The following is a 21736-nucleotide window of genomic DNA, read 5'->3' on the forward strand; positions in this document are numbered from 1 at the left end:
AGGGAGGAGAATACGGAAGAAAAAAGTAAAGCTTGTAGGCTGAGGTAAGAAGAGCTTAATAATTGAAAAAAAAATAGCATTGGAAAGGAGAGAAAGAGATAAAACCCAAGAGAAACAAGAGGCATAACACACTTGGTCACCAGCTGCTGACTGATGACCAGTCCATGCCCAAGCAGCAATTGTCCTGGCCAACTGTCCCCAGTTTATATACTGAGCATGGCATTCTATGGTATGGAATATAGCTTTGGCTAGTTTGGGTCCTGGCCCTGCTCCCCACCAGCTTCTCACTTGTCTCCTCACATGTCAGAGCATGACAAACTGGAAAATCCTTGAACTAAGGTAAGCACTGCTAAGCAAAACCCAAAGCACCACAGTGTTAACATTATTTTTGTACTCAATTCAAAACACAGCATTGTACCAGCTACTGTGTGAAGGAAATTAACTCCATCCCAGCCAAAACCAGGACACTCAGATAGGGTACCAGGTCTTTATATTTCCTGGCAGTGAAGGGGAGTGTTCACAGACAAAACTCACCTCATTGCGTGGGTGTTGCCCTAATATTTTTAGCCTTCTTAATGTTTGCATTTTTGTAGTGGAGTTTCTCATGGATTGTAACATAAACAAAGTGATTGTTTCCACATTCCTCTCTGGAGGAGGGACAATTGATGGACTTCTGGTTTGACCAGTGGGGTCAGAGAGATGGCAACCTCGTTCTCCAATCCTTGGTCATTGTCCAGCTATGCTCCACCGAGATAATTTTAACTGTACTAATAACTTGAACATCCTCCTTCCCAAATCATCAGGATGAATGCAGGCAGTTGCTGTGCTGCCACAAAACAGCTTTGCAAGAGCAGGGGCAGATGAAGCTGAGAGGAGTGAGCTGGTGCAGCAATGACAGAAACCCCAACAAATTTGCCCGGGGCCTCCCTTAAACCGCGGTACTGTGGAAGCTGAAGGCTCGGTTAGCAATGCTGACAGCAAAATGCTCAGTGATTTCACGGCTCGTAACACAAGATGAATCACACGTTCTTCGTCAAAAGCTAATTAGATAAAGTGTCATCTCCCAAAGGCTCAAGCTGTGCATATGACAACACCCAGATCACTGCCTGAGTGGGTGTTTCACAGGCTAAGCAATGAATTGCTGTAAATCACCAAAACTGCCTCCACCTGGGCGAGAAGGAACAAGAATGAATGCTCAGGGATGGGACATGCTGGCTGCACGCACTGCAGGTAGGGAGAGATGGGCAGTCTGTCACGTCCAGGCTGGCTCCCTCTCCCACAGGACTGAGGCTGGGACTGGCAGTGGAGTGGGAAGCCTGGGGAGGCTGGAGTCACTGGTTGAGGACAAGCAGGGATATCACCCTGCAATAAAATGCTAATGCCCGCCTCACTTTTTTTCTCCTCCCTCTCACTCTTCAGCACCCAGCAGCAGCAGCCACCACTGCTGTGGTACTTTCTCCGTGACCTCCCCAAGCTCAGCTTCCCTGCCTGGGGCAGCCAAGTCTCCCACACCCAGGAAAGTTGTGGGTTGGTTGTGGCATGGGCCTAAGCCAGGAAGGGAAGGACCAAGGAGGAAGCCAGGGCTTCAGATGGGCCCTGCTTGGAAAGGCTGTTCAACATCCATTTGCTTCAGTAGCCTCTAACACAACTACAACACACCAAATGAGGAAAAATAGTTTGGTTTTACTACAATATAGTGTGACAAAAATTACTTCAAAAATTTAGGTGTTGTAGTTGAAGGAGTAACTAGGTTGTTGGCAAAAAGGGAGGGGTGAAACTTTCCTGAAGGGATGGGTGGGGGGGCTAACAAAAAATCATTTGAGAGGACTACGTTAAGATTATGCTAAGCTGTTTTTAGTCCTTTTTGTTCTCCATGTATTAACATTTCAATGCCAACCTGCTCACACTTTCCTTCCCAAGATAAATTGTTTTGTGAACAAACCACAGGACCAATACAAGAGATGCCATGAAACCATCAAAGCTGCACTTGAACAAGGCTACACTTTGTTCCTCCACTGCCTCACCGCCCTCTTGAGAGGCATCTCTGAAAATTCCTGAGGCCAAGCCAGTAGGCTTAGAACACTATCAGCACAGTAAACATGATCTTTCCGGGTTTTATGGGATAAACAATTACCCAAAATCACTTTATTATGTGACACACACATCTCAATCATCTTCCTCTTTGACTTGTGGCATTAGCCTGCAGCAGGCTGAATGGCAGAGAAAAGCATACAGCACTATGTTGCAGTCGTGGGTCCTGCTGGAGGCACCTTCTCTACATCTCCTGCACAAACCACCCAAAAATTTTAAACATAGCTAGGTTTGCACCTTTCTGCAAACCCCCAGAGTGGCAAATAAAGAGTGTGAGACAGCTGAGCTGCATGTGGAACACTGTACACTGCAAATGCAGGCAGGCTTGGAGTCACATAGTGCCTCTCACTTCCCAGATCATCACTGAAAAACAATGTTTAATATCTCCCCCGTGCAGCTGCCACTGAGACCCGCCTGGATGTGCTGCTCCAGACGCGGAGTCCTTCTCCCGGCTCACAGACACGAGCGGTGCCGCTGTCACAGCTTTCACAGGGGCAGGGTTCTGCGGTCTCTCCTGCCCCCGCCCCCAGCCAAACCAAAGGTTCCTGGGATGCCGGCACAGCTCCGCACCCCCGAGCGTCCTTTGCCAGCCGGACCTTCGGCAGGGGCTGCCTCGAGGTCCTCAGCACAGCTGAAACTGGCAGGGCAGCAGAGGGAGAGGGGCTGCATCAGCTTTATTACCCGCAGAGCCCTGCCTGCAGCCCGGGTCGCTTTCCTCAGGACTGCCAGAGACTGCTTAAACCTGGAACCAGCAGTGGCTCAGGCAGGGCAGAGCTTACAACGCTGCAAGAGAGCAACCACAGGCAATTCAGACAATTTCTCTTTTCAGCAAGTACTCAGCTGCAAGCAGAGTGCAAGTAAACAGGAATTATTTAATTACCATATAAAAGTAATTAATTACACGCAGGAATCAACAGGGAAGCCTTATGAGACACTGGTGGCACATTGCTGTCAGTTGTAGAACAGTTAGCCACAGACCTACGTGAGCAAGACCAGACACTAGTTTCTGCTCATAGAGTAGCAGAATTATTTTGGCACACAAAAATAGGGTTTAAAAACATCACCAAAGACCATAAAGCAACTTCAAAGCAAATAACATAAAACCAAGGCTGAGTCTGCTTCAGTGTTGCCCTTGAAATATGCAAATAGGCAACTGATCAAATTAGTTGGCATTCTTCATCAGGAGGTTTAGTTCTTTCTGTTAGGGGGCTGGGGATGACTAACATGATCTGAAGTATGGATTAGACCAATGCTGCTTGTAGCAGCTGGACTGAAGGACAGACCATCCTCTCCCAGCTTCCACCACTTAGTGCACACAGCCCCAGCATCCACATAACACTTCATGTGCCTCCTCTCCGCTCTATCCCTTCTGTCAAAAGCATGGAATGGGTAATTTCATCTGAAGTTAATAATCTAATGCCTTCCTTTGGGCTCTGATCCCATGGCAGCCACGGCCACTGGGGAATTAGATCCTGCCCACACATTTAGCAATGATGCCCCAGATGACTTCGAGCATGGTGAAAGATGTGTCTTGAGTAGCAGGTGTGACCAAGGACTGATGGGAGACCTGAACCTTTCCAGACAAGCAGCTGAGGGCCGGGCAGGATACCTTACAGCACCTAATGTGGCACCATGCAGAAACAACCAGTCAGTGGAGTCAGTTGAGCCTGCAGAGTCAAGATTATCTTAAAGGAACTTAGTACCAGCTCAACTGCTCTGCTCAGCCATACACACCTAGATCTGGACACGTTTAGGTGGCTTAATCCTGAGCTGAATCCCACACAGAGCCTACAGAAAGCAAGGGGACTCATCTCCCATTACCTCATCCCTGTTGCTCATGACTTCACTGAAATCGAACCAGGTCCTGCCCACATTATCTTTGGATAACCATCAGAAACCTTGTGACTTATGGCAACCACCTTCAGCCAGGTAACAGTTCCAAGGCTGGGATTTTGCTCTATAGTATTCTCCTTGAGGAACTAACAGTCCACTGCAGCATCAGCTCATCATCTAGGAAATGATCCTTTCTTTCACACACAATGTCATGTATCCCACCTTATGTACATACTAAGAATATGAGCAATTTATTTGGAAAATCAAGGAATGCATCAATCTCAGTGCTGGCACAGAAAAATAGTCAGACATCAGCTATCCAAAGTTCCATAAAACAAAGGTCTCCATTTAGATGCCCAGACGCCAGCATCTATGTTATTCGAGATGCCCTGAGGCACCCAAGATACACATGGAACTGGCAGATACCGCATAGGACCTATGGCAGCAGCAGCTGCAGCCATGGAGACCATGCAGGATACCCCAGGGTGTCTCAAATAGTATTTGATGCCAAAGCATAAGCAACTGAAACAAATTCTAAAAATCTTGCTTATACTGAAGTCAGCTGTAGCTCTCCCATATCTAATCAACATGTACCTTGCAGAGCAGCTAGGCTGAAAAAGAGCTACAAAAGAATTGCATCCTTATTTTGGTTCTGCTGAAATCTGGCAGAGCTTACAGACTGTGTCAGCTTATTTTGTTATGAACATATAATGCTCACTGAACCCCATGAGCTGCTGTGATAACAATCTCTGCCAGCTTGCTGAATGGATTCCTTTCAGTTGCTGCCTCTGAAGTTATGTGGCTAGAACAGAGCTTCTGCAGTACACCAGTGCACTGGGAACACCAGGTTTTAGCTATGGGAGCAAGAAAGCTGTCTGGAAAGATTCATGGGCTCAGAATTGATTATGAGACCGTAGGAGCAGAAGGTCATTGTGTCAAGGCTCCTGGCTACTGCAGTGAGAATGTACTACTGGCTAATCCTCTTATAAACACATGCACTTGCACGAGGAAAATACCTCTAATGATTTAAATCCAATTTTTATATAATCAGTTCACTGTTTATTACAGTGAGGTTGTTACGGCACTACAGTCTTAACTGAGCTAGGCAACAGAAAAAGGATACAAGTCTTTCATCTGCAGTTAATAAATCTGGGGTGCCATGAAGGCTGTGTAGGTCTTTCAAAGAATCATAGAATAATTTAGGCTGAAAAAGACCTCTAAGATCATCCCAGTTCAACCATTAACCTGGCACAACCAAGTCCACCACTAAACCATATTCCTAATGTCAAAGCTACACATCTTTTAAAAACCTCCAGGGATGGTGACTCCCCTGTTTCCCTGGGGCTGTTCCAATACTTGACAACCCTTTCGGTGAATATCTCAGGACTCAGAAAAAAACTTTGTACCGTAACTATTTCCAGCAATTAGCGTTAAATGAGCATGACTAGATAGATTACTAATTTTCTGGATTGTCAGCAAGGAGTAGTGACATGCTTTTTCCTTTAGGAGTTACTTACACTGAAACAATCATTGCCCAGGTTATATCTGAGAATATCCAATTAAGAGACCTAAGTGGATAAAAACCAGAAAATATGACTTGTATTTGGATTTTATTATTAAGAAACTTAATAAGAAACAGTTATTTGTATGTACCAGCAAACACCTTCCCATTCAGTTTAGCACTGCAAGTCATTTTCCTGTAACACACACACTTAAACAGCCTCTATCCTTAAGCACAGGTTATGTGAGTGAATACTGCCATCTAGGCCGGTTTTTGGGAGCAGCACCTGTTTTAGAACAATCCATCTTCGCCAGGGAAAAATATTCTACTACCCAAAAGAGAGGAGAAAGGAACAATTTTTTATACCATTAAAACCGACACAACACCAGTCACCAAAAACACAAAACCTGCCCCTCAACCAGACTGTAGCAGTCCACATTAAGAGCAAATGTTTTCCACATGTTTATTAAGAAATATATAATTCCATATTTCAATACAGCCAACTTGAACTTAAGCTTTGCACTAAATTAGAAATTGCTTTTTTTCTGTGAAAACTGTAAATACAAAGCATATTTTATTAAGGCTATTAGTTACCAAAGTACATTTTACTAAGGCAGTATTATAATTGCATCTATATTATAAGCTTTGAAAGACAGTAACAGTACATTTTTAGAAGACAGTTATTAAAATATCTATTGATGTTCTACAAAGACAGAAATAATTTTTAAAACCATTTTTCTTCATATGACCAAAATAGCTTTCATCCAGCGCAAAAAAATATAAAGTATGTAATGTATCTATCTTATTTCAGAGAATAAACAAGTTCTTTACATGGCATTTACAGGAGATGTACAAGATTTGACAACAATCTCATTTTGATTGAATACATTAAGAATTAACTTCATTATCAATTGTGGGATTCTTTAGGGAATGCACAAACTACGAACACAGAATCTTACACAAAATGGTAGGACCTGAAAAGGTACACAATTTAGCACTTTCCATAGATCCACTGATATTGACTGTGAAGTTATCCTCCTCAGGTTCCTCCCTGGTGTGTTTCAGCTGTCACCTTGAGGATTGTCCTGATCAGGTTTGTGTACAAAGGTTTTCTTCTTTCTCTCAGAAAGACCCCCCTTGAATAATCACAGAAATGTGATTATCTGGCTACTGGCATCCATCTCCTCCACCCCCCGCCCCAACTCCTTCCTCTATTTGGGAAGAAGCAATGCAGCATGAGACTGATTTGTACGGAAAGCGAAGTAGGCAAAAAGAAGAGGAGTTGCTTTTTGCACAACTGCTTAGTAGCAGACACATTTCAATTCTAGAAGGAAGGGTATTTCAGCAAAGATGTACCAATTATGCCTCTCACAGCAACAAAGCAAAAAAAAAACCTCTCCTCCCTTCTCAAGAAAAATGGACTTCCCCTTACAGAAAGGGAGATCAGTATTTGGGACTATTTTGCATGAAGCCACTCAAGTAAAACACTGATGCCACCAGTTAAAGCAGATCTCCACATAAGTTGGCTTGGCTGTCTCAGGTTTATTGTGTTGAAAATAGAGTCACATTCAAATAACTTCTTTGGGTTTTTTCAAGACAACAGCAAAACTAAGAGACAACATGAGCGTAATATGTTTTATTGAATAAAATTCTGCTCCTAATATTTACACAGTGAAGTCTAGATGTAACTTAGTGAAGCATGGCAATGTGCAATTTTCATTCAACATCTGGAATATCTTTAAATACATCTGAAAATACTTACTGTAACAATCACCTGCCCGTCACTGATTTCATAATTAAGGAAAATTTGAACTTGCTGAAGAATAGCCAAGATGAACAATCAGGATAGCTGAGTTAAAAGAAAAGTCTGCTATGTAAATTCCAAACCCAAAAGATCTTTTTAAAATGTCAAGAGTTTTGAAGGCAGATTCAGTATTTCGCTGTTGTTCTTCTCCTCTCTGCAGAAAAAAAATGACAAAATAGATTACAAATCTGAAGACTGAAACTAATATCTGAATATCAGACAGACGGCACACTCCAAGGTAATCTTATTTCTTAAATACATAATGTCTTAACTTCAAGATGTATAAACTAAAACAAATTACTACCAGTTGCTTACTGTTTTGCATTAAATACTATTTTACATCTTTAAAGCTGCCAGGGTAGATCCACAGAAATTAGAAATACTGCAAATGATACCTAGAGTCAACACACCACTAATTATTGCCATTTACACAAAAGATTTTATGATGAAATACCTTCCCTCCTACTCTAGAATGTTAAGCGAATGTTTTGTATTTTTTTCTACTCGATATACTATCATTCTACTAGTACAGAGAAGGGGGGTCTGGTAAATAAACTATAGTCAACACCTTTCCTATTTACAGGGATTTTTAAAAAGATACATTCATTATTTATCTTGCATGAATTCTCAGCAATGTCTGAATGCAAGTATAGACTGGCAGCAGCCATACTAACAGTCTAACTCATAGCTCTAGTAGAGTGGTATCTGGTATGCGGACTACTCACTTATTGTAAGACATGATTCAGTGGCCACTTGCATGATTTTTGTCATCCAGCAGGAAAAGATTATAAACCAGGAATGTTGTGTCCCACTCAAGCTTCTGGAGGTTGTTTATTCTAGTGGGTTACAGTTAGCACTTATTAAGCAGGCAGTCTAGCCTGCCACGTATGTGATGTATGTATTGAAAAAACCTGGTTGTTAGTATCGGGTAAAAAAATCTTGCACAGCCTTATTATTATCTTATTTATCAAACACGGAGAGGAAGTACAGTTGTCCTGTGCTCAAGCTAACCTGTATGAAGCCCTGCTGAACAGCCAGGAGTGCAAGGAAGACACAATTACTAACTAAAGTACCTACCAGGTCCCTTCCTGTTTCCCAGCACAACCAATTTCAAATGCATGCTTGGAAAGAAAAATATATTTAAATCAACCCCCTAAGATCCCCTAACATCACCTAACCCTTAAGCACCAAGATTAAACTTCTCATAAGATAGTTCTGCAATGAAGTTCAGTGTGATAACTTTACATTTTTAGAGACTAAGTCTCTAACAGTAACAATGGTTCTCCATGAACACATATACTCTCACAGATGAAAACTGTAACCTAGCAAGGAACAGCTTTAAAATTCAGAATTTGACAAGAAAACAAAATATACAAGTGTGGTATTAAAAGCTGCAAAATGTAACAGAAAAGCATTTAAATACCTGCCTATTTCTATGCTACAGTCAGCCCTCAACAGCCAGACATTGTTCCATTTACCCAGGAAATGTATATCCATCCTAATCTCACTGTTTTTTTTTTTTTTTATCTTTATCTGTTTTCCAGCTACAGAGAGTTATCTGGAACACAGCTGCCTACCTGGAAGCTATTTCTCTTATAGCTAACATAGCTACAAATTTTAATAACTGAGAAGCTGCTGAAAGACAGAGACTTTGCTCTTGCCTGTCTCACTGGTGAGGCATACAGGACACATTAGCAAACACTGCCTTTGTGCAGGAAATCCATCTGTACTGACAAATTCAAGATAAGCAACTACCTGTGTGTGAGATGCTGTCAACATAGGCTGAACAAAACTAAATGTACATTAAGATAATAATGCTGACTTTAGAAATTATTAACCACAGGACATAGCTTCTTTTACTCTTCTAGTTCCCTCTCACCTATCCCACTGGGAGGAAATGAGAGAGGCTGTGTGCGGCTGAGTTGCCAGCTGGGGTTACACCACACCACCAGCTTGATCATTTCTGCAACTCAAAAGCCAACCCTATACCCCTCTTCACCACAGGGAACTTCTAGCTCCCCTGCCTCTCCAACAGTAGGACATGGAGGGGCCCAACTCTTCTAACATCCAGAAGGACTGACTTTGCTCAAATCCACACAAACTGTAAAACTGTTTCTTAGAACTACACGAGATGGTTTGGAACACATAACCTCATCACTCTGTACCAACGGCAAGTAACAAATGTTACCATGAGTACAAAAAGAAGCAAATGCAAAGCAGTCCTTCCATTTCTCAGAGACATAAGAAACATTACCATACAGGAAAACTGTGGAGTTGACAGCAGAATGGAGGTCTGCTGCAACTGCTGTGTCAAGTATGTAAGACCAATGTGTAGCACACAGAAAAATAAGGGAATAGTCCCTTGAATGTGCCTTACAACAAGGTACATTAATGTTCTCTCACAGAAAAACACTGAAAAACTTTTAGAAGCTCATTCTGTGACACTACTATCTAGTCACACCAACCAAAATATACAGACCCCAACATATGGATGTTTTGTTAGACAAGGCAGAAAGCAGAGCTTTCTGTCTTGACACTGTTTTTCAGACAACCCCCAATAAACCTGCTCCCTGACATGCTAAATTTACATTTTCAGCTGACCGATAACCTCCTCCGATATTTGTGTGGGGTCCAGCCCACAAAAGAAATGTAAGTATAAATGCAGATGACTCTTCCATGTTTTAGACCAGGTTTAGTGTGGACTTCCAGCGTTGACACTGAATTGTGTGCAAGTTCGATGCAGTCTCAAAATGCATTTTTTCAGCTCATACCTCCCTCACCTTACGACCCTATAGAGGAACAAGGGGTTAGCTAAGTCTCTGAACCACCAAATGTCCTCAGTTTATCTCCCTTTTCTTAGAGGTAACAATATTTGGCTCCCTTTGAAAAGTAACAAAGCCTACCTAGCATGACCCAGTAACTCACCTCAAGGAACAGATATAACCAAGCCATTCTCTTTAGGTAAGATTCCCTGACTTTGTTACAGAGGTGCCAAACAAAAGAAGAAAATAAGTCTTTAATGAGTTTACTTCAACCCAGATCAAAGGCAAGGACAACTGCTATAAAAAAGAGAGCACTGATTACATATTCTACAAAAATGACAGGTCAGAAAACAGCTGTAGTTTTAATTCCAATGAAATTAGGGGGCATTAAGAACCACATCACCAGCCAGGCAAGGGAGGGGATTGTCCCACTCTGCTGTGCACTGGGGCAGCCTCACCTCGAGTGCTGGGGGCAGTTTTGGGCACCACAGTGTAAGAAAGACATTGAACTGTTAGAGAGTGTCCAAAGGAGGGCAATGAAGATGGTGAAGGGCCTTGAGGGGAAGCTGCGTGAGGAGTGGCTGCGGGCACTGGGTCTGTTCAGCCTGGAGAAGACTGAGGGGAGATCTCACTGCAGTTACAACTGCCTCGTGAGGGGAAGAGGAAAGGCAGGCACTGATCTCTTGGCTCTCATGATAAGGCAGGACGCAAGGAAACAGCATGAAGCTGAGTCAGGGAAGGTTTAGGTTGGATATCAGGAAAAGGTTCTTCACCCAGAGGGTGGTTGGGCATTGGAAGAGGCACATAGAGAAGTGATCACAGCACCAAACCTGACAGAGCTCAAGAAGCATTTGGACAACTCTCAGGCACGTGATGGGATTCTTGGGGTGTCTTCCACAGGGCTAGGAGCTGGAGCCAATAATCATGATGGCTCCCTTCCAATTCACCATATTCTGCGATTCTATGAAATGCTCTGGTATGTCAGTAACAAGCTATTTTTGAGAAAAGTAAAACTACATTCTTTTTCGTATATATTTTCACTGGTAATAACCCCATTTCTCATACAGACACTCCAGCTATTGAGGGACTCAAACAAAGTGGAATGCCAAAAAGTCTCCTGAAAGTAACTATTTATATAAAGGAAACTAACATTATGGTATTGGTAACCTTCTATCCATGGCTCTAAATTTAACTCACAGTTTAATGCAGAGGTAAAACAGACAGAAGATGGCGCCTCTAATATAAGGCCCACCTTGGCCCTCCTGTCTTTGGTGTCAACAGCTAAAAATCCCCTGCCTGCCCATTACAGGTTCTGTTGCTCCCTTCTTTTCATTTCCTATGTACAAGATCCGTCAAGACTGTATCTCAAAAACTAGGTTACTTTGTTCAGTTAAAGGAAGCACAGAATACATTGTGTTAACACATTTTCTAAACTGCTTAAACATTGGTCATTAAACAGCAGAAATTCTCCCACAGCACAGTTCTAAATCCTGGTCAGCCACCCCACAGTCAAATGTTAGGGAGTATAATATTATAATGAAACAAAAAGATGTTACAGACTGAGTAACAGACACAGAAATGTGTATTACTTCGCAGTCTTTGTGCTCTGCGAACAGCAATCTTTAAGCATGATCAAATGGCATTGAAGACCATAAAGAAAAATTATTTTTATAATAAATATTGAATATTAGTACTTCAACAGAACTGCAAGACACTACAGATGCTTCACATATTTCCAAAGGTCTTTGTATGTTTACAATACAGAGCCAATATTCAGGGTAAACTGGGTGTTATTTGTACCTTGTAGGACTACAGGCCACCCTGAGGAGTGAAAACTTATAAAATTTAACACTCTGGTTTGCCTATGAAGTAACTCTTGAGTATTCTAATAGAGATGAAAATATATTCTCTGCATAAGCATTGCTTCCACTTTATACTCTTTTCACTTCTCAGGATCAAGACACTTAATTTTCAGATTGATTAAGCAAGGTAATTAATTTTAAACACTGACTTCAATGGCAGTACTCAAAAATATTCAGACCTTTAAGACTGAAGGCCCAAAGCCGTAAGAGGCAATTCTTTTTAAAAATAACTAAATAAAATAGTAGTAAATAAACTAAATAAACAAGTAGTACTATAGCCCCAAACCTTGCAGTTATCCTGTCAGAACCCTTGCAGGTAACCTGTCAGTACAAGATGTTATTTCTTACCTGTACTACTTCTCAGTAGTTAATCATTTTTCTAAGAGCATCATAGCATTTCCATTTGTCTGGGATGTAGAAAGGCTCAAAGATGTGAGGGAAGGGAGTGTCATAGCCACATACTCTTGCAATAGGAGCTTCTAAATTCAAAAAGCATTCCTCCTGTTAACAGAAATACAGAATAAATGTTAGTGAGGACATTATTTTCAGGAGTCTCGCATCACAAACTGAGGTCAAATGAACTTTGCCAGACTGACAGTCCTGGAAACTCAAAAGTTCTATTTATATCACTGAATAAGCAGTCATAACCAGAATAGTGCTTCCTCTTGCACAAAGGTCCTTATTATAAAAACAACTTCTATTAATGTTATTTTCATTCTCTACATGTGTGCTGCATTTAATCATAGGCAGGTTATATTTAGTACATCTGCTATACATCCAGACAACTGCTGCCAAGAAACAAATATTTTAGGAACAAAGGAGTAAGAGTCTCTTTCCTGCCACTTTTAAACATATAGAAAAATTATATAATCTAAGAGTGCATATTATTTGTTGGATAAAGGAACATCATATTCAAACATCTTTTAACTCTTAGGTTATTAAGGCTCTGACTAAGCATTAGGCAGTTATGAAAATTAAGTGGATTTGCGTATTTCTGACCTTTGAGTCAGATCCATGCTCTACTCAACCCCCCCACAATTTGTGTTCTACTTAGAGATCAGATTTGATAATATCTGTGAGAGTTTCATTACTGGACCTAGAATGGCACAGAATATTTCAAATACCACATTAATTGGAAAGTAACCTGTAAATATGTAACATTATCAGCTTTAATAATAAAATAAATAGTGGGGTTTCCATCTTTTTATTCTCAAGTACCAGAATGATGGCATGGACCACAAAAATCTGCAAGAAGTAGATGTACAAATAACTTAGCCAGATCAAAGTAATTTTGATGCTAATTATCAGCTCTCCTTTTCTCCATATCTTTAGTACAGGTATTTGCTTTCCAAAGCAGACAAATGAAGTGATGAAACATGTCTCCTCCTGGACTCTCTTTTATGGAGTGCAGCAACTGAGAAATCCTGGCCAACTTTCCCTGTACTTGGCTGAGCAAAATGGAAGATGAAGTATTATCTACCGGTCCTTTTCTGCCAGGTCCACAAGGAAAACAGTTAAAAAGCTATACTTTTCTACAAACGACTGCTAAGTGTTTTCTCAGACTGATGAACCGCTTTGAATGCACGTTGCCTTGCAGTCCACGGCAGCCTAACTACTTACTGTGCTTTCTATACATCACAATATTTGGCAGTATAGAAGGCACTGATTACACACTGAGATCAAAACCTTTCACTTCAGCATTGTGAAGTGGGTTTTTCTGGACAATGAACCAGAGTCAAAAGTCCAAGAAGTTGTGTGATTGCACACAGTATCAATTACCTTTAATAGTGCATTAATTCACCGAGAGAACTTCACAATCTGAGTAGGTCTGACGTAAAATATATATGCAAACAATATAAATATTTTTGAGTTTCATTTCCAGGCACTCTGTTTTTTTTGTAAAGCAAAAGATTCACTTTAGTACAAAATCCTGGGAAGTAGAGTGTAATAAATCCTTTATCTGTCCATGAGGTAGATCATGATGTCTTGCTCTGACCTGCTGGCAAGGGTAATTTTGATAATGAACAGACCTTGATTCCCCTGTTGTAACTGACCAATAAGACCAGGCAAGAGTTTTTGGACCATCCCAAAACTGACTGCCCAATCCACCTGTGACTTGCATTACACCAAAACCATGTAAGTATATTCTAGACCCACTAGACTATTCTAGTCTCTCAGTCCTGCAGTGCTGTTTTCAAGTACCCAATACAGACCACTATCTAGAGGACAGACTGTTTAAACAAACTGATATCTTTCTAGGAAAGACATTAGGAAAAAAAAGTTAAATAGTTTTGGAAGTAAAGTAGTAGGCATGGGATTTCTGATTCAGTGTAAAATGTTTCGTTTTGAAAACCTGTATGAAAAAGTCATACTCTTAGCAGGATATCCATAACTTCCAAAATTCAATTAAAGTAAACAAAAAAATTTTTTTAAAAAAATAAGTGTTTATAAAGCAACATCTATAATTATTAGCTCAATATAGCTAGATTTTTCTTAATGTAAAAAAATCCGATAAAACATTAAATTGCTGTTCTTCTTGCTCTGCTCCTAACTCCAGAGGCCAAATTCTGGCCTCAGTTATCCAATATGAACTTTGCCAATTTTCCTTCATTTGCCTGATTTTCACTCAAAGTTTTCTGGAAAATACATTATTATATTAAGATATAAAGGCATATAATTGGTCACATAATTCTGTTTCAACATTTGATGCTTAATATACACTTATTAGGACTTTTCAAAACAACTTGAGAGCACAGGTCCCAGTAAAAATCTGTTCTTGAAATTCACAGCAATCACTCAAATGCATCACACATGCACCACTTTAAAACAGTCACATGCTAGAATAGGAGCTAAAACAAATGACTTGCTGGATGTTGCATAATTGTATGCAAAATGGATGATCCAGTATGTGGTACACTCAACCTATTTCCCCATATTACAGTACCCTAGCATGCTAATACAGAAAATTTTATCTAAGTTTATTTTAGCTTTATTTAAAAGTATATTTTACTTTTATCAGAGATTCAGGTACTCATTGCTAAATCAGGGTTCTAAGTTAAAAACTCTTAAATCTTTGAGTGAGAACTGCAAACATTTACAGAGATACACAGCTGTACAAAAAGGATAAAATAAAAAACCAAGTCCATTATTGGGCATTACTGAAAGAAAACATTACTCATCCGTCTGCAATGTATGGAAAAATAAAGCAATCTCATCTGCCGTTTGGAGGAAGTGCTTTCAGGCATCTGGTCAAGAAGAAGATAGTTAAAAGTTTTTTTGCTCTGCCTGTCCTTCCTCTGAAGGAGATCTCTACAATTCTACAGTCATAGTAAACAGACCTTCAAATGCAAACACTTTGGTAAGTAAGTACTGGTAAATGAGACTATTTAATGCACAGCTAGCAAATCAGACAAAATCAAACTCAGTCTTTTCCCCTATTATAGTCTAACTTTATTTCCCTTTTTGAGGGGATCTATTTCATTTTTCCCCTCTACCTGGCATGGATTAAAATCTGTAAACAGGATTTTTTTTTTTCTTTTTCATTTCTACTTCTCTGTAGAATACTTCCTAAGTGAGCAAGCTTTCCTTTAAAAATAAATTATTTCTGCAACATTTTATGTCCTCAGAGTCTCTCCCATACTATTCTTATTTTGCAACACTACAAGTACCCCAAAAAATTAACAGGTACTAGAATGTCAGATGGCTACCATATGAGATGACTGATTCTACTTTTTTTTTCAGTACAGGAATTTACCTTGAGAAGGATGATAAACAAAAGATTTATATAAAAGCCTAATATGAATATGAAGAGTTGAATAGAACTCTTGATATTTATTTTGGTATTATAGCTATTATAATAAAAAGAAGACTAAACATCAAGTCCATTACACATAGCAAACCATAGAAACATTCTTCATACTAGAGTACTCATTTTTTGGCTGACAACAACAAAATTTGGACTCAGGAATTCATGTGTCAGGTTGCAAAGCTTTAATTAAATTGTGGTCAATTCTGTCAACTAGAACTCTGAATTTTATCATCTCATCAACAGATTATAAAATTTTAAAATTCACATATTTAATTGAAGAACATTTCAGAGGGAAGACTTATTGCATCAGAGCTTCACTTTCTGTTCTGGACTTTTATTCAGATTTATTTATGCTGTTGCCATAAACTAAAGTGCGGCGCTTAAAGAGTTAAGAAAATTTATTTTAGATCACTTTGTTGATGATTGTTACATCTATATTACTATTACTTCCACATATGGTTTTTCAACTGTAAATAACCTACTATTGTAAAAATAAGATGAAACCTGCTATAGGAGAATAATGAACACAACAATCTCATTTACAATAAATGATTTTCAGAAGAAAATTTACAATCATCATCATTTAAAATCATCAGATCATTTACAATAATCATAGCTTAGATTTTCAGAAGAAGCTTTCCAAAGATGTTGTCAAGCAAAGCCTCATTTTATAAAATGCAGATTTCATGCAATAAAGCTGACACTAAATAAAGATTAAACATACTTTTCCTTGGTTTCTGCTTAAAAATAATATCTTATTAAAAAAAATCTACTCTCTATAACAGAAAAGTCACGCATCTGCAATTTTCATATGTTTCTCAATTGTGGTACAGTACTTTACAGCTACAAGCACCAAATGCTACACATTTTAAACATAATTTGCTTTGACAACATATATATGTCATATTCTGATGAACAGTCACTTCTATGAGCTACATAAGTACTATACAATGCATCCACAAGATATTTTCAAGTTGAGATATGTGTAGAGAGGAAGATCTATATGTTCCTTCTTTAGAGGGACATTTTTTTTCCAACACCTTCGTCATTTTTGTCTTAAAGTATTTTTATAAATCTTTTCCTGATAGTTACAACAGTGATGCAATTTTTCCTCAGAGAACACTGCAGATGTATGTTGTAAGCTTTTAACTTCTACCAAATATTTTTCTCCTCTTCAAATCACTTTAAGACTATATAACTTAGCACAGATTAATAGCGATCCATTTTATTTGTTACCAATTCCTTGAATTTGTGTTATTAATATCTTCTCAAATACAGAAAAACAGCTACTAAAATTATCTATTTTGTGATTGCTAAAAGAGATTGTATCTTTAATTACAAAAAACTTCAATAACTATAAACCAGAGAAAAATTTAGGGGGAAGAAAATCTCTTCTGTGCAATTCATTGCTTTATTACCATTATAAAGCAATTAACTGCAAATGTTGTCTTTACAGTAATAAATCACATAAAACAGTATTTATAGAATAAGTCATATTTATCCTATAATAGATAAAGTATTATATAATAAAATGGACAATTCATACAAAGGCTTGAAGATTGCCTTCGAATTTCATTTCAGTCAGCTTCAAAAACGAATCGAAGAATCTTTAATAACGCAATACACAACCAGTATGGTCTGTTAAATTTTCCTTATCAAGTTAACAGCAGAACCACTTCAACAAACATTCACAGCAAGAGCATTAACTTGAACCTGTTGGAATTAGAGCCTCGGTCAGTGGCTGAGATTTCTTGGTGGCAGAACTGCACAAAGCAATCAGCACTGTATTCCCAAGGTATTTACAATACCAAACAAAGAAAACCCCACAAACCAAACAAACCCAAAACTTTACTTATGTCAAATAATAATCTTTTCAACAAAGAGGAAAATGGATAAAAAGTAATTTTTATTTCTTCTCAACCTATCCTATGTTTTATGCAAAAAGGCAAAGACTTTGCACGAAAATATTATACCAATTAAACTGACTCTGGTAGAATCTAGGACTAGAATTGAAATATATTCAATTCAGAATAACACACAGACAGGAATTAAGTTCTTCCTAGTAAATGCATAATTTGCATTGTTTGGGGTATGAGGTGCAGCAGCCAGCAAAATTCCTCTCCAAAAAATAAATGTCATGAGACAAATACACTCAAAAGGTTGTGGAATGAATTCCAGCTTATGGAATATGCTACTTTAAGTGAACCAACCCTAAGACTGTCTTTTGGCAAGTCAGATTTTTGATAATTAATTGCAATCCGCTAGATGATGACTTCCCACCTTTTTGCTACCAATACTAGAAATATTTTTTCCTAGGCAATCATGTTAGATATGCAGAATATGACAAAATTATTCAAAAGAAGTTATTCCTCTGTATAGCAGCAAACCACCTTACAGCAAAGTCACTACAAATTATGCTATTCTATAGGATATTCCAAGTTTCCTGTGCACTTTCTTAAGTGGCAATTACAAATATTTGCACCAGCACCCACATATTTTCTAAAAGCATGCCCTAAGCCCCAGAGCTAGAATGATTTCCCAGGCCCATGAGTATCTGAACGTTCTTGCTTTATTTAGCTACTTGGCATTACTAACTGATCTGTTCAGTAAACGATCCCGCAAACTGCTACACGTACAGTAACACGGCTGAATAATCCGGGGGAAATCAACACAGCTGAAGTGCCTGCATAAAATTACTCTTACGTGAAAATGTTTGCAGATCACAGGTCATTTTTCTGCATGAATGAGCAGTTGTTCTGCACAACAAACATTTGTTAAGCTTTTCAGTAAAGATTAACCTGCTTCTAATTACTTCCTACCTTTTAATACCAAAACTAGAAATATGCTACCATATAATCAGACTTTATACTTTTAGATTGTCATTTATCACCTACCATTCTAATTACTTATTTAAGTATTTTGTAAAAACATCTTCTGGTTAAGCTCAGCATGCAGCCAAAAGTGACTGGAAGGATTTGCTGCTAAGAGTTTTAATAGTCAGTGAATGGTATTTTTATTTTTACAGCTGTTGAGGCAGCTGAGAGATTCTTGCAAAGACAGCCTTGTCAGTCTACGTATCTGGCACAGTAAAATTCTCATAGAAGTATTTCACTCAACACACACTAATGAACTTCAAAGGAAATGCAATTTCAGCTGCTGTTACTAAACAATTTAAACCAGCACATTTCCCTTTTTATATCAAAGCATTTACATTTTGAGACAGAGCAGTGAGAATGGTGCTGTCACTGTGACTGTCACCAAATCCTCCCCCAGGGCAAAGCCACAGTTTGTCCAGGCAGCCAGGGAGAAACAAGTACAAAGGGACTTTGTAAAGTGAAAAGGTGAGGGCTTACGTAGTTATCTTTCCAGAATTTTTTTACGTGATCGCGTTCGCAAAACAAGCTCAGAGTGGAGGGGATTATCAGATCACTTGACACAAAAATATAAGGAATTTCATGGTGTATTATGCAAACCAAGCCATCGTTTTACTAATAGATTTAATTTATCAGAAGTTGCTTGATGGTTCAAGCCCTCAGGTAGAAGAATTCTAGTGAATAGCTTCAAATGAATAATAAACATTCTCTTATATAAAGGCAAAATTAACAGTTAAGAAATCTGACTGGTAAGAATAGAGATGTAATATTTATTCTACAGAAAAAGTGTCAAAAGTTGGAGAAAAATGTAATGAGGTTTTAATACAAATGTTTATGCAAAAAGTACTCAGAAATACTAAATTAATTATACTGGAGACTGAGCTTTTGGGTACAGGCTAACCTAAAAAGCATGAAATAATAATTTTACCAAATTTCTTATCATAATTAGCTTTTCTTCTCTCCTACAGATATGCAATTTTTTATAGTTGTGATCATTCTACACTTCATTTCCTAAATTACTATTTAAACAGGCTACATTGATATTCCAGTGTAATGAAAAATTGCCAACAAAACAAATTAAAACAAGACCTCTAAGAAAATAAGAAATTAATACTTCATCCATTTTTCCAGCTACAAATATTCAACGTAAGTATGTTAGAAAAGACGAAGAAATGGGCTGCAAATGAAACACTTTTATTTTAAGATGTTTAATAAGACAATAAACAGTTAGCATTACATCTCTTAATTTAAAAACTGGTCCAAAAATGCAGACAAAGAATAACATATTTCAGAGGCTATGAAATTTTGAGTTTCTTTTATGCCAGAACAAACAGCTCAAAATTATTACCCTGATTTTGAAGAGTCGATGAAATGCGTGTATAAAAACAAATGTGTGGGACCTGAGACATATTCAGCAATATTACACACAGAAACACAGATAACAGAATTAATTATTTTTACACAAGAGAGAAACATAACAGTGGATGTCAAATGTATATTTTAGGAGTCTCACTGAAGTTTTTATTGGATTAATCCCAAGTATTTAACTTGGTCTATGTTTTGGAACTGATCGTTTAAATAAATTTTATACTTAAAACAGTTATATGAACTTTACTTTTATATTAAAACATTTACGCAATTACACATTTTAATTTTCTAATTAAATTCTAATTCTAATTAACTTCACTAATGAAGTTACTGCTTTTAAGTTGAAACTACAACTCTTTATATAACCTATGTCTTTCACCAATGTTATCAATTGTACACTGAAATTTCTTATTGAAGAAACAAAGCAAAATACCTACACAGCTGCCTTAGTTACTGTGAAGCACCTCTCATAATTTTCTTCTTTTCTGTTTCAGTTAGCACTCAACATAAAATTGCCACAAATGAAATGTAAAAATAAGCTATTGGTAATACTGCAAAAGAAAAATTGCAATAGATCTCAAACTGAGATTTTCTTTTGCCCCTATGTATCTACAAAACAGTAAAAAAAAAAAAAAAAAAAAAGTTTCCCTCACATAAATACTCGAGATAAATTCTCAGTTTATTCACTAACTAATTTTTTTTCAGAACTCAATCCATCAGGACTCTACTGGACTAGATATCTCTAACAAATGGCATTTGAAAGTATAATATACAAAATCAGAATATCATAAATATAAACCACAACTATAGTACAAATGGACATTCATTTCCTATTTACAAGGTCTGATTTTATTAATCTAATTATTAAACAGCAATCCTACTTTATATCTGCCTCCCCCCCAAAAAAAGGGAAAAAAAATAAAAGGACAAGGAAAAAAAAAATCTAAAAACCCCCCCAAACCACCAGTATTATACTAATGCACAACAGTTTGAGAATTAGTGTACATTGGGCTTCTGGTTTCATCCAGTATCCCGTACTGTGATTGTACAGCAGCATAAACTCTAGCCTCCTGCAATCACAGAGACTGTGATACAAACCACAGGAAGCATAAAGGGAGAACCCAAAATGTAGAACTCTGTGAAAGCCTGAGCTTTTATTTCCTTTGCCAGTGACCAAACTCACCATTGCTTGAGTCAGGTTTCCTGTCACCTAAAGCCATTACTGATGGCAGAAGTCAGGGATTAGGTGCACTTACACTGATGTCCTCTCCCAGCTGGGTAACCACAAAATCAAAGCACATCTTTAAACAACAGTTATCCAGTCATGGAAGCTTCTGTGCCCACCAGCCCATATGTCTGATTTCCACTCATCAAATGAGACCACCAGGCTATGCACAGCTAAAGTTGGGGCTTTTTCCCTAAACTTCCGACAAAACATAAGGATACAAAACGAAGCAAGGTCTCAGAACTGAAGTCCTGCCTCCGCCATCACAGAAGGCCACAGTTTCTACCACAATTTGATCATATTTGACTATATTGTATTCTGTTGTGGTGATAATGCTGTAATGTGGTTAATGGCTTTTGTTATCCACACTCCTTCTATATGACAGATCATCTTGAAACCCTCTTTCTAACTTCAAGCTACTCATTTCAGATTCATTCATATATACTTTCCCCCCAGTATTACTTTAGCAAACACTTTTCTGCTGGTTACCTTTGTTTATTTTTCCAGTAAATTTATAAACAGCACTTACATTCCATTAGTCTTCCTTTTGAAGGAAGACTAATGCCTGGAAGTGGCAAGACGGCCGTCACTGTTAAGCTACTTTCATAC

The 21736-nt window shown here is 38.3% G+C and overlaps 1 protein-coding gene across 1 annotated transcript in view; it reads right to left on the reverse strand.

The window, feature by feature from the left end:
* Positions 1-5765: 5765 nt before the first annotated feature.
* Positions 5766-21736, reverse strand: part of BCKDHB (branched chain keto acid dehydrogenase E1 subunit beta) — a 110039-nt gene continuing 94068 nt past the window's right edge. Inside the window, exons 10-11 of the mRNA XM_040059896.2 lie at positions 12202-12354; positions 5766-7383 (exon numbers count right to left, since the gene is read on the reverse strand). Of these exons, the coding sequence (XP_039915830.1) occupies positions 12214-12354 (141 nt within the window). The 3' untranslated portion in view covers positions 5766-7383; positions 12202-12213. The remainder of the gene's footprint in view (positions 7384-12201; positions 12355-21736) is intronic.

This window comes from Hirundo rustica, chromosome 3 (assembly GCF_015227805.2).
Source record: "Hirundo rustica isolate bHirRus1 chromosome 3, bHirRus1.pri.v3, whole genome shotgun sequence".
Classification (NCBI taxonomy): domain Eukaryota; kingdom Metazoa; phylum Chordata; class Aves; order Passeriformes; family Hirundinidae; genus Hirundo; species Hirundo rustica.